This window comes from Octopus bimaculoides, chromosome 4, assembly GCF_001194135.2.
Source record: "Octopus bimaculoides isolate UCB-OBI-ISO-001 chromosome 4, ASM119413v2, whole genome shotgun sequence".
In the NCBI taxonomy this organism is placed as follows: Eukaryota; Metazoa; Mollusca; class Cephalopoda; order Octopoda; family Octopodidae; genus Octopus; species Octopus bimaculoides.
The window spans coordinates 132,169,243-132,181,668 of NC_068984.1; the positions used below are offsets into that span (position 1 = coordinate 132,169,243).

General features: G+C 38.7%; 1 protein-coding gene across 1 annotated transcript in view; it reads right to left on the reverse strand.

Moving 5' to 3' along the window:
• Nucleotides 1-7,060: 7,060 nt before the first annotated feature.
• Nucleotides 7,061-12,426, reverse strand: part of LOC106875367 (uncharacterized) — a 16,989-nt gene continuing 11,623 nt past the window's right edge. The window contains exon 2 of the mRNA XM_014923461.2: nt 7,061-8,070. Coding sequence (XP_014778947.1) covers nt 7,073-7,972 — 900 coding nt within the window. The 5' untranslated portion in view covers nt 7,973-8,070 and the 3' untranslated portion in view covers nt 7,061-7,072. The remainder of the gene's footprint in view (nt 8,071-12,426) is intronic.

Below are 12,426 nucleotides of genomic sequence, written 5' to 3' on the forward strand. Positions count from 1 at the left end.
TTATTTTATTTTATTGCATATGTTGCTTATATTGCATGTATTGCATAACTGTATATGTGAGAAGGAATAAAAAATGTTCAATCACTGAAACGATTGTAACATTGATACAAATTTCTCTTTTCCTCATTTAAATCATTATTATTATACAGGGTGTCCACAAATTCCGGGTACATGGGGATTAACACATACTTTAAGAAATTATTATTTCTTATATTTAATTGTTTATGTTATGATTTTATTTACTCCATGTACCCAAACCTTGTGGACACCCTGTACATTCTGTGAAGGTGGTGAGCTGACAGAAATGTTTAGCACACAGGGTAAAATGGTAAACACCATTTTGTTCATCTTTATGTCATGGGTTCAAATTCCACCAAGGTTAGCTATTCTTTTCATCCTTTCAGGGTCAATTATGCAAGTACCAATTGAGCACTGGAGTTGATGCAATTATCTTAGCCCCTCTCCTGTAATTGCTGGCCTTGTGCCAAAAACTGAATCTGTTATTATACACTGAGAAGCATATGTTATACTTAATGGATTACACTTTGAATTTGCCAAGTGTTCACCTTTCTAATCGACTGGATTTTAATTGATGTTTATTCAGTTAATGGAGTACTTACTATGCTAGCCAAGTTCTTACATGAAATGCTGACGAGGTGATAAGCCTGGATTATAATTATCTGCTCAAATTTTGTGTGTATGTGTGTTAAATAGAAACTTTGCAACAGTATGGCTTCATTAGAAAAAGGCATTTGATTTTGTTCTTCACCCATGATTGCTGGAAATTGGAATTTAGTAAAAGCATAGGCTGCCCTTTTTACTACCACCGAAAGGCTTATGAAGACCTCTTCGTATATTTTAGCACCATCTGCAGTGAATATTGTTTACATGCTAGGGTCGGCAGCACCAAGGAACACAGATGGAACTCACCCCCATAACTTCTTCTTTGATGATCTTAAGTTTTGCATTGGAAATATCTATAATGTTGCAAAACTGCTGGAATTACTAACAACATTATAATCTGATTTAGAGATTAAATATGGCCAAAAAGTATGTTTATGCATGATAAACTGGGCGTGTGAAAACTGCTTTCCAAGCCAAAAACATTAATTATTAATGGTCACTCTAAGGTGGCAAGCTGTCAGAATCATTAGCCAGCTGGACAAAATGCTTAGCACCATTTCATCTGTCTTTATGCTCTGAGTCCATACTCTGTTGAGATAGATTTTGCCTTTTGTCCTTTTGGAATTGACAAAATAAGTACCAATTGAACACTGGGGTCAATGTAATCAACTTATCCCCTCCCCCAGAATTGCTGGCCTTGATCCAAAATTCAAAATTTTTTTTTATTTTGCTAAAGAATGATTATGTGTTCAAAAACATTGGATTTCTCACTCCTTATATCAAATTAACTCATTGTAATTTATTTTCATCTTTGAACTTTCTTTTTGCTTTAACTTTTGCTTATACAGACCACTACTAATTCTGTGGGTCATCTTACCTTATAATAACTCTGTACAACCCATACATTCAACTCTTTTACTCTTTTACTTGTTTCAGTCATTTGACTGCGGCCATGCTGGAGCACCGCCTTTAGTCGAACAAGTCGACCCCAGAGCTTATTCTTTGTAAGCCTAGTACTTATTCTATTGGTCTCTTTTGCCGAACCGCTAAGTTACAGGGACGTAAACACACCAGCATCGGTTGTCAAGCGATGTTGGGGGGGGGGGACAAACACAGACACACAAACATATACACACACACACATATATATATACATATATACGACGGGCTTCTTTCAGTTTCCGTCTACCAAATCCACTCACAAGGCTTTGGTCAGCCCGAGGCTATAGTAGAAGACACCAACCCAAGGTGCCACGCAGTGAGACTGAACCCGGAACCATGTGGTTGGTAAGCAAGCTACTTACCACACAGCCACTCCTACGCCTATGAACAAAACTATTTTTGAAAGACTGAGCTACGGTTGAAGATAGAATACACATATTTTCAAATAAACTGTGAATGCAGCCACAAAAATATTTGAAAGAGACTGAACAGTGAATGACTGGATGAGAATCGAAAACTGTGTCTCTACATTGGTATTCTCAATCGTTTCAATCTCAATGAATGATAATTCGAAAGGGGTGTACAGTTCATGTGAGACAGGTTGTTGTTATATATAACTTCAACTTCAATGGAGTAGGCCTATGATCTAAAGCGGGGGTTTTCAAACTTTTTGACTTGCGGACCCCTTTATATTTCAGGCTTTACCTTATAAACGCTTATGAAATTTATACATAAATATTTGCTTAAAATAACATATTTTTACATTTATTTATTTAACAGTATTTAACAAATGGGTTTATTGTCTATTAAAAGATTTCGATTAAAAAACATATAAAATCAAATTGCCCATAAAAAGTATTTGCTGTCCATGGGCCCCCTGTCATATCCTTGCGGACAACAGTTTGAAAACCCCTGATCTAAAGCATCCCGATCAGGGTCATCCTATCCTTTTTAAGGATATATAGGGCTATATTATCTAACAGGCTCTTCCCTTTATGGTGTGATTCAAAGGAGATTTAGCTGCTACTTCAAGCAAGTCAAATGACCACTTGGATGCTCCCTCATTGGCTTATGTGAGAAAAGGTGTACATCTAGATAGTATAAACTGTGAAGCTATAAGCTAGATTAAGTAAATGGCAGCTGTTACTACTCTGAAGTTACCATTGAAATCATATATTAGTGAGGAACATGTCTCGCAGTTGAGCTTAATTAAATAATGTTCGAAAATCTACTTAGCCATCAGTCTTCCACTTGCTTGGTTATCAGTAATTATCTTCATAGCCCACATTGAGTGTTTCTCAGGATATTTTCTATGAGTAAAGACATGTTAAAACAAGACACCTGCCTTTGCTTTAATTATCTATGACTGTCAGATAACCGAATGCCAGAAACTTCTAGTAATGTATCATTCGAGTCATTATGTTACAAATGATGATATTGTTACAGACATAGCCGCAACAACCAGGGCGAGTTCAGCTTCTCCATAAATCAGTCAAACTGCTAATTATGAGTTCAAACATTTCTTGTGACTCATATCTTTCTTCAACAGTCTTGAATGCTAGGAAGACATATTTCAAGTTCTAATCATCCCAATGACAACTAAAAGTTTAACTAAATAAGTAAAAGACTTGTTTGCTTGTTTGCCATTAAACGTACTGTAAAGAAAGAGATGAAGAAGTGGAAAACTGGGATCGATCTTGACAAGACTTGAACTCATTCCTGTAAACTCCTCAAATGTTCATCCTATATTATGAATGGCACTATTTGAAATACTAATTTCCTTCTCCTCGTACTCTGTAATCATATCCCCACTTCATATATTCACATGTGCCTTCTTCTTTGTCTCTTTATAGTTTACATCATCATAATTTTAATATCCATTTTTTCATTTTTGCATAGATCAGATGGAGTTTATTTGAGGCAGATTTTCTATGATCAGGTGCCCTTCCTGTGGCCACCCTCCCCCACCCATCTGTTTCCAAACAAGGTAATATTTCTCCATGGTCAAATGTAATACAAAATATTGGAAATGAATGACACTGCTTGCATGACTGATACTTATTTACAACTATTACATGGTAGACAAGGAAACACGAACATTCTCACACTCACAGAGATATGCATACATACATGCTACACACACACACACACATGATGGGCTTCTTTCAGTTTCTTTCTACCAAATCTACTTACAAGGCTTTGGTTTGCTTGGGGCTACATTCAGGTGATTAAGGAAAGCAAACTCTTGTAGTTGCAGCGCACGTGAAAAAACATTCGAGCAAGGTCTTTGCCAGTGCCGCTGGACTGGCTCCTGTGCAAGTGGCACGTAAAAAACACCATTTGAGCGTGGCTGTTGCCAGTACCGCCTGACTGGCCCTCGTGCCGGTGGCACGTAAAAGCACCCACTACACTCTTGGGGTGGTTGGCGTTAGGAAGGGCATCCAGCTGTAGAAACTCTGCCAAATCAGATTGGAGCCTGGTGTAGCCTTCAGGTTCCACCAGTCGTCAGTCAAACCATCCAACCCATGCTAGCATGGAAAGCAGACGTAAACGATGTTGATGATGATGATTAATTGTATTTTAGACATTTTCATGATTGAGGTCAATAATTTATTAATGATTCCATGAAGGAATTAATGACATAAGAAATTTGCTGACCCCCTCATGTAGAGACTTCTTCATTGGTCTATTGACTCAAGGACACATTCATCAGTAATGATGGACTCTTATCACAACAAACAACTGATCCAGTTATTCAGTCAATGGAACTACTTACTAACTGCATCATGATGGAAGATGTTATATACTCCACAAACACTTGTTACTCTTAATGTAATCAGGCAGACTCAGTCTGTCCAATGGCTTTTTTGCCTCCACCCAGTTTCATTCACCAGTTTAGGTTATAACATGTGGTTATATGGTATCACATATGAGGTACATTACAGAGGTTTTGAAATTTTTTTTAGGAGAGGCAATTATAACTGTCCTAGGTTATTGTAATTTTAGTATATCACTATTATACATCCGTGGAGGCGCAATGGCCCAGCGGTTAGGGCAGCGGACTCGCGGTGATAGGATCGCGGTTTCAATTCCCAGACCAGGCGTTGTGAGCTTTTATTGAGTGAAAACACCTAAAACTCCACGAGGCTCTGGCAGGGGATGGTGGCGAACCCTGCTGTACTCTTCCACCACAACCTTCTCTCACTCTTACTTCCTGTTTCTGTTGTGCCTGTAATTCAAAGGGCCAGCCTTGTCACACTGTGTCATGCTGAATATCCCCGAGAACTACGTTAAGGGTACACGTGTCTGTGGAGTGCTCAGCCACTTGCACGTTAATTTCATGAGCAGGCTGTTCCGTTGATCGGATCAACTGGAACCCTCGACGTCGTAAGCGATGGAGTGCCAACAACAACATTATACATCTAATAAGCTGACCTGCCAATTTTTTTTATTTCAAACTGAAAGGAATAGCTGTAACAGCACTTTAGACACACCTTACCTAAACACTGCTTAACAGAGCTGACTAGTTTTCATTCACACCAAGATTGATTTACAGGAATCACTTCATAATTAATTACACTTCTTTCTAATCTGAAGTTATCAAGATTTCACTCTGTTAAGGTCCCCGCTCCCACCCTGACAGTCTAAAAGACTTTGCAAAAAGGTTGTGAGCACTTTCTGAGTCTGCCATAAAAAAAAATAAAATAGATAAGCCACAGTTTTATGGTCCCCTGACACACTTATTGACATTCATATTTATCTGAAGATCTCTCTTCTTTTCTTATTTAATGTCTAATCTTATGCTTCTCAGACCCCCTTTTAAATATTACTCCTTTTCTTTTACTAACACTTTTGCAGTACCCCTTTACAACAATCCAATGTCCCCTCGTCCTCTTTTAATGTATCCATGCAGGAATATTAGACCAAAGTAATTCAGTTTCAGATATTAGTTTGATATGGGTGGCTATTGACCAGTGGCTATTGGCCACAGCATCATTTCTATGACAAAGTGAACATTTAGTGTATCATCACTTGACCTGAGTTATTGACCCAACCTTTAGCATATGACATGGTATAAAGACAAGGAAACACAAACATTCACACACTCATAGACATATACATACATACATGCTACACACACACACACACACACACACACACACATACACAATGGGCTTCTTTCAGTTTCCTTCTACCAAATCTACTTACAAGTCTTTAGTTTGCTTGGGGCTATAGCAGAAGGCACTTGTCCAAGGTGCCAAGCAGTGGGACTGAACTTGGAGCCAAATGGTTGGGAATCAAACTTCTTAAGCCTTTATGTATTATCCTTCCTACCCACCTTCATATCACAATTATCCATAGTACTTATCTCTATTTTGCATACTGTTAAGTGGATGTGAGAATGTGAGGTCTTCCAGAATAGGATATAGTCAGATAAAAGCAGCTTTACGTATGGGAGAATGGAAGAATTTGAACCTTACACTGCAAGCCAACATATCATTTATGAAGGAGCTTCTATGTGATCACTCAGCTTGCTAGATAATATTGCCCAATTTCCCAAGGATTATAACTTACTGTCTTAAACAAGGAAAGAGTACATTTGGTTATTAACAAATAGTTCTTCATGCCTCTAAAAGTCTATTTTGTCTTCTGCTGAATAAAAACGAGGGTAAACAATTTCCCTATGTTACGATGGTAGATTGGCTTTATCAATTTATGTTGGCTGTGTGTTTAGGAAGCTTGCTTCCCAACCATGTGGTCTTGGGTTCAGTTCAGTCCAACTGCACAGTACCTTGGGCAAGTATCTTTTGCTATAGCCCTGAGCTGACTAAAGCCTTGTGAGTGTATTTCGTAAATGGAAACTGAAAGAAGCCTGTCACTGTGTGTGTGTGTGTGTGTGTGTGTGTGTGTGTGTTTGTGTGTACCATTGTCTAAGCATCATGTGATGGCTGTGAATGAGCATCATCATCATCATACATTTAAAATTAATTTATTTCCAGTCTTCTGTGCAAGACATGTCTAGCTGTGGGGAAAATACTACCTTGCTTGGATACAGGCAAGGGCTGGTAACAGGAAGAGCAGCGAGCTGTAGAAAATCAGCTCCAATAAATGCTGTCGGACCCTTTCAAGCAGGAAAAAGTGGACATTAAATGATGATAATGATGATGATGATTCATTTATCAATTTGAGAACAGCTACTTTATTAGGCTAGGCAGAGTGTCACAAAAAGGATTAAAAAAAAATTTTTTTTATAGTGTCAGCTCAGAGCTGCGGGCCATGCTGATGCACTACCGTTATCCACTCACAAGGCTTTGGTTGGCCTGAGGCTACAGTAGAAGACACTTGCCCAAGGTGCCACGTAGTGGGACTGAACCCAGAACCATGCGGTTCATAAGCAAGCTACTTACCACACAGCCATTCCTATGCCTATGGTTTCTTTGTTATTTCCAGGAATAATAAAAGATTATAATTACAGGGCATGACTTACCTTTTGAAATCTGTGTTCTCAATCCCCATTGTAAACAATATGTACAGCTATATCTGTTTGTAAGGGTTGGTCTGAGTATTCAATAAAGGGAGCAACTGGCTCCTCAGGTTCACTGTCCTCAACCCCAATAAGCCAGTTTATAATCCGTTCATCGGTATCATCCACATGATTACTATGTGGTTGGTTTTTTTTGTTCTCTGTTGTAACTTTCTTATTAATACTCTTCCCTGCTCTGTTAAAACTTCGAGCTAATGGTTTCGATGCAAACCCCCGGGCAGTGTTTGGTGTTTTCTTACTTTGTTTACTGGCTCCAGCATTTAGTAACTGCCTGGGGGAAGATAAACTTGTGATGTTAGACAGTCTGGGGGAATTCAGTCCAGAGCTGGGCTTGTTGGGCAAACCGTTATCTCTTAGGCTACACAATGAGTTGAAGCTTTTTATTGGAACAATGCTATTTTCAGTCTGACTACTTCCAGATTCAGCAGTGACCTTACCTCTTGACCCCAATGTTTTTGTTGAAACACAAGCAGATCGTGGTGTCTTCAGCCTTGAAGTTGATGACATTGTAGGTGTACTGTAGCTATGAACCAACGTTGGTCTGTTGGTTGAACCATTATATAAACCCTTTTGTTTGCTTTGTGCTGAAGTTGGGACCAACTGTTGAGTTCTAGGGCTTCTGAAATCTCTTGCACTTGAGATGGTTTTGTCAACGGGTGGAGGAGTCTTTTTTCTACTGTCAGAAGGGATTTGACTTAAAGGGGGATATTTACTCACATTTTTAGACCCCACATTTTTAGACACCACTTCTAATTTCCATGTGTTAAAATTCTGTGCCATATTTTTGGTCCGTGTTTCAATAAGAGGCCGTGAATTTTGTGGTGCATTTGAGAGAATCAGTGGTAAATCTACTGAGGTCATGCTTTAGTCGTAGGACAAAAATGGTAAAACAGCAAAATCTCCATCCATTGAGCAGGGCATCAGTGAGCAGCTGGCAAATTTCCAATCCAAAAGTAACTCTGTGCAAGAAAAAGTAAAACAATTCAAATCTTTAATTTTTAATTTGAAGAATTCATTTCTACTCAAAGGAATGTATATAACCATGTAAATTACCCACTTGTCCACCTAACAGCCTATCTGTCTGTCTGTCAGTCAATCTAACTATCTACAGTTCAAATTTACAGAAAACAAAAGACAGACAGGTGTAGGAACAATAAGCAGCTGTATTAGTTTAAGGCTCAGGAAGAATGGAAAATTCTTTTATGTTTCGAATCTATGTTCTTCGAAAGAAAGGCTTAAGAGAAAAAAAAGGAGAGAGGAAAAAATATGTGTAGGTATTAATGGTTCAACATGATGAAATAACCAGAAGAAAGAGATTATGTATGTATGTATGTATGTATGTATGTATGTATGTATGTATGTATGTAGGTAGGTAGGTAGGTATGTATGTATTTCATGCTCCAACAAAGCTATAAGGTGATACACAGGCACTCAACAATGGAAAAGTCTTTTACAATTCGAGCCTATGCTCTCTGACAGAAAGGAATAAGAGAAAACAGAGATAGAATGAAAATTCGTGTGTGTGTGTGCGTACATGCATGCACATTTGTATGTACATACATTAACACACATGAAAGGTAACAACATAGTTTACATGATATCATAAAGATGTATATTCTACTTAAAAGCAAAAGGCACATTTCAAATTCAAGATATAAATCACAAATAAAAGGCTTTTGCAAATCGATTGCACAGGATACTTCTGATGAAGAAAGGTAGAAATGAGGTTTTATGAACAAAATAAGCAACAATATTTTAATAATTGTTGCCCAGTGGCTAATGTTTAAGGTATCAAGCAGAGTAAATTGAGAAAATTGCCTTGCTAATGTGACAGGAAACACAGTGTGTTTTAATCATAAAGGGATACAGTAAAGTCGTTTAAAGGAAGGTAATTGATATTGATTGGCCAAAAGCAAGCTGTGAGAAGCAGAGTGGGAGGTAAAAAGGTAAGCTATCACAACTGAGTTCCCTGAACACTGGTGAGACGAAATTGTACCAATTCATATATGGTTGGATCTCCTAATCTCAACAAGAAGGAATGCACAAATATATAGATATAACAATCGAAATCGAACCGAATCTGACGACTGGCACCCATGCCAACCTCTCCTTCATTGGACACTGAACTCTGCTTGCGAAGACCTGTTGGGGCAAGTGAAATCAAAATTGAACCATACTCGATGACTGGTCACCGCGCCAGTGGAGCACTAACAGCACTGTCGAGTGTGTTCATTGCCAAAGCAGCTGTCTGGCTTCCATGCTAGTGGCCCGTAAGTAGCACCATTTGAGCGTAATCATTACCAGCATTGCCTTCTAGCACTTGTGCTGGTAGCATATTAGAAAATCATTCAAGCGAGGTTGTTGCCAGTGCCGCTGGACTGGCTTCTGTGCAGGTAGCACATAAAATACACCATTTTGAGCATGGCCGTTGCCAGTACCGCCTGACTGGCCTTCGTGCTGGTGGCACGCAAAAGCACCCACTACACTCTCGGAGTGGTTGGCGTTAGGAAGGGCATCGCCTTTAGTCGAGCAAATCGCCCCCCAGGATTTATTTTTTGTAAGCCTAGTACTTATTCTATCGGCCTCTTTTTTGCCGAACTGCTAAGTTACGGGGACGTAAACACACCAGCATCGGTTGTCAAGCGATGTTGGGGGGATAAACACAGACACACAAACATATACATACACATACATATATATATATATACATATATATATATATATATATATATACACATATATACGAAGGGCTTCTTTCAGTTTCTGTCTACCAAATCCACTCACAAGGCTTTGGTTGGCCCAAGGCTATAGTAGAAGACACTTGCCCAAGGTGCCATGCAGTGGGACTGAACCCGGAACCATGTGGTTGGTACATATACCTATATAAATACACGTATACATACACATAAGCTGTGTGTGTGTGTGTGTGAATGAGTCGATATGTCACATGTCACCACTTCAGCAAAATGGTGATGGTGCTGATATTCCTTGTTGACACATAACTAATTGCTCCATGCTCTCAAAGACCTCTAAAATAAGAAAAGCCCTTACTTGATGAAAAGAAACAAAAAAAAAACAACAAAAAAAAAGTAACATAAATATTGGTGCCAAGAAGAGCTTCTGGCTAAAAATCTCTACCCCAAATAACTGCCCATTTTATCTAACTCATGCTGGCATGCAAAAAATACACAGACATTATAAAGCAAATGAACATTGATCCTCCAATCTGAAATCATTCATAATTCAACACTTCCCCATATGGCCTACCCATCGTGTTTAATTGAATTAGCTGTTTTGGCAAAATACATTCACACACACACAGTTATACATACTTATACATAGACACTCTGCATACTCCATACACACACACACACACACACACACACGCACATTCCTACATCCTTACACACTCCACTCACATGCTTGTGCACACACACATTAATGTATTCAACAAACACACAATCCTTATGCACATACACACTTTAAGTACAATCACATAGATGTACACATATGCACTAGGACAATCCCACTCACACACACATGCATATACAAATACACATACAGATATACACACACATTCACTTGATTCTTTTATTGCACTCTTACATACAATCATTCTGAATTGCATACACACACACACACACACACACACACACACTGATGAACTTTGATATGCAGTTATGCATATCTACAAACACACACGTAATCACGAATAATAATAGTACAGAAACATGTAATTTGATCCACCATTGTTTCAACCGACGAGTATTCCAGTTGTTCAATCAATTGGACAACCTAATCATTATTCATTATACTTGATCCCTTAATGTAATTCTCAGTGAAAACAATAAACGGGAGGCAATATGTGTTCCTATGGACCAGCGCTGGATTAACCATTAAGCAAAGTAAGAATGCTTAAGGCATCAAGGGAAGGGAGGCACCACAGAAATGGTAAATTGTTTATGGTGCAGAAGAAATCACTTTAAACTTGCTATAATAATAATAATATTCAAAATGATTCCTGTAAATCATCAGAAGTATAATTTCAAAATGTTCATAGTGAGACATTGCAATTAAAAAAACGTAGGAGAAAACATTTCAAATATAAATAAAATGGAAGTATTCAAGAATGAACATTATTTTCCATCTTTCTGTTAGTTTTACTTCTTTACTTGTTTCAGTCATTTGATTGCAGCCATGCTGGAGTACCGCCTTTAGTCGAGCAAATCGACCCCCAGGACTTATTCTTTGTAAGCCTAGTACTTATTTTGCTGAACCACTAAGCATCAGTTGTCAATCGATGTTGGGGGTGGTGACAAACACAGACACACAAACATATACACACACACATATATATCATCATCATCATCATCATCATCATCATCATCATCGTTTAACGTCCGCTTTCCATGCTAGCATGGGTTGGACGATTTGACTGAGGACTGGTGAAACCGGATCGCAAAACCAGGCTCCAATCTAATTTGGCAGAGTTTCTACAGCTGGATGCCCTTCCTAACGCCAACCACTCAGAGAGTGTAGTGGGTGCTTTTACGTGTCACCCATATATATATATATATATATATGATGGGCTTCTTTCAGTTTCCATCTACCAAATCCACTCACAAGGCTTTGGTCGGCCCGAGGCTATAGTAGAAGACACTTGCCCAAGGTGCCACGAAGTGGAACTGATCCTGGGACCATGTGGTTGGTAAGCAAGCTACTTACCACACAGCCACTCCTATGACGAAAATTAAAAGATTATATTATTCGCCAGAACTTTCAACTAGTATGTATGCATCATTTGAAACAGTGGTTCCCAAAGTGGGCAGTACTGCCCCCTTGGTGGGGGTGGAAAGATCCAGAGGGATGTTGAAGAAAAGTGGGATGATAATGGGGTGGCCAAAATGGGGTGATAGCTGTAAGAAAGAAAATATTAATTAGGTTTAATTAGGTTTAAGTTTTATTTGTGAAATACTTGTGAAATATTTGTGTTTTGAATTTGCTGCAGAAAATGGTTTATATTTGTGGTGGAATGGGTGAGGGGGTCGTGAGGAATGTGGCCCAGGTGCCAAGGGGGCGGCAGCCTGAAAACTACTGATGTATAGTACATAGTAATGAGGGGAATGGAGAATAGAGATAATAGTTGTTGTTATTGTTGTTCAGCCCTTGGTGAACCATGTTTGAGAAGCCCAATAACTAAAGGTATTCCTGCCATGACCAACCTGTCTTTATATGATTATTATGTAAGACTACATCATCCAATGTATCGTTCTGTTTCCTAAGAAGGCAGAGTATAATTTGAGGGTGGTTTAACT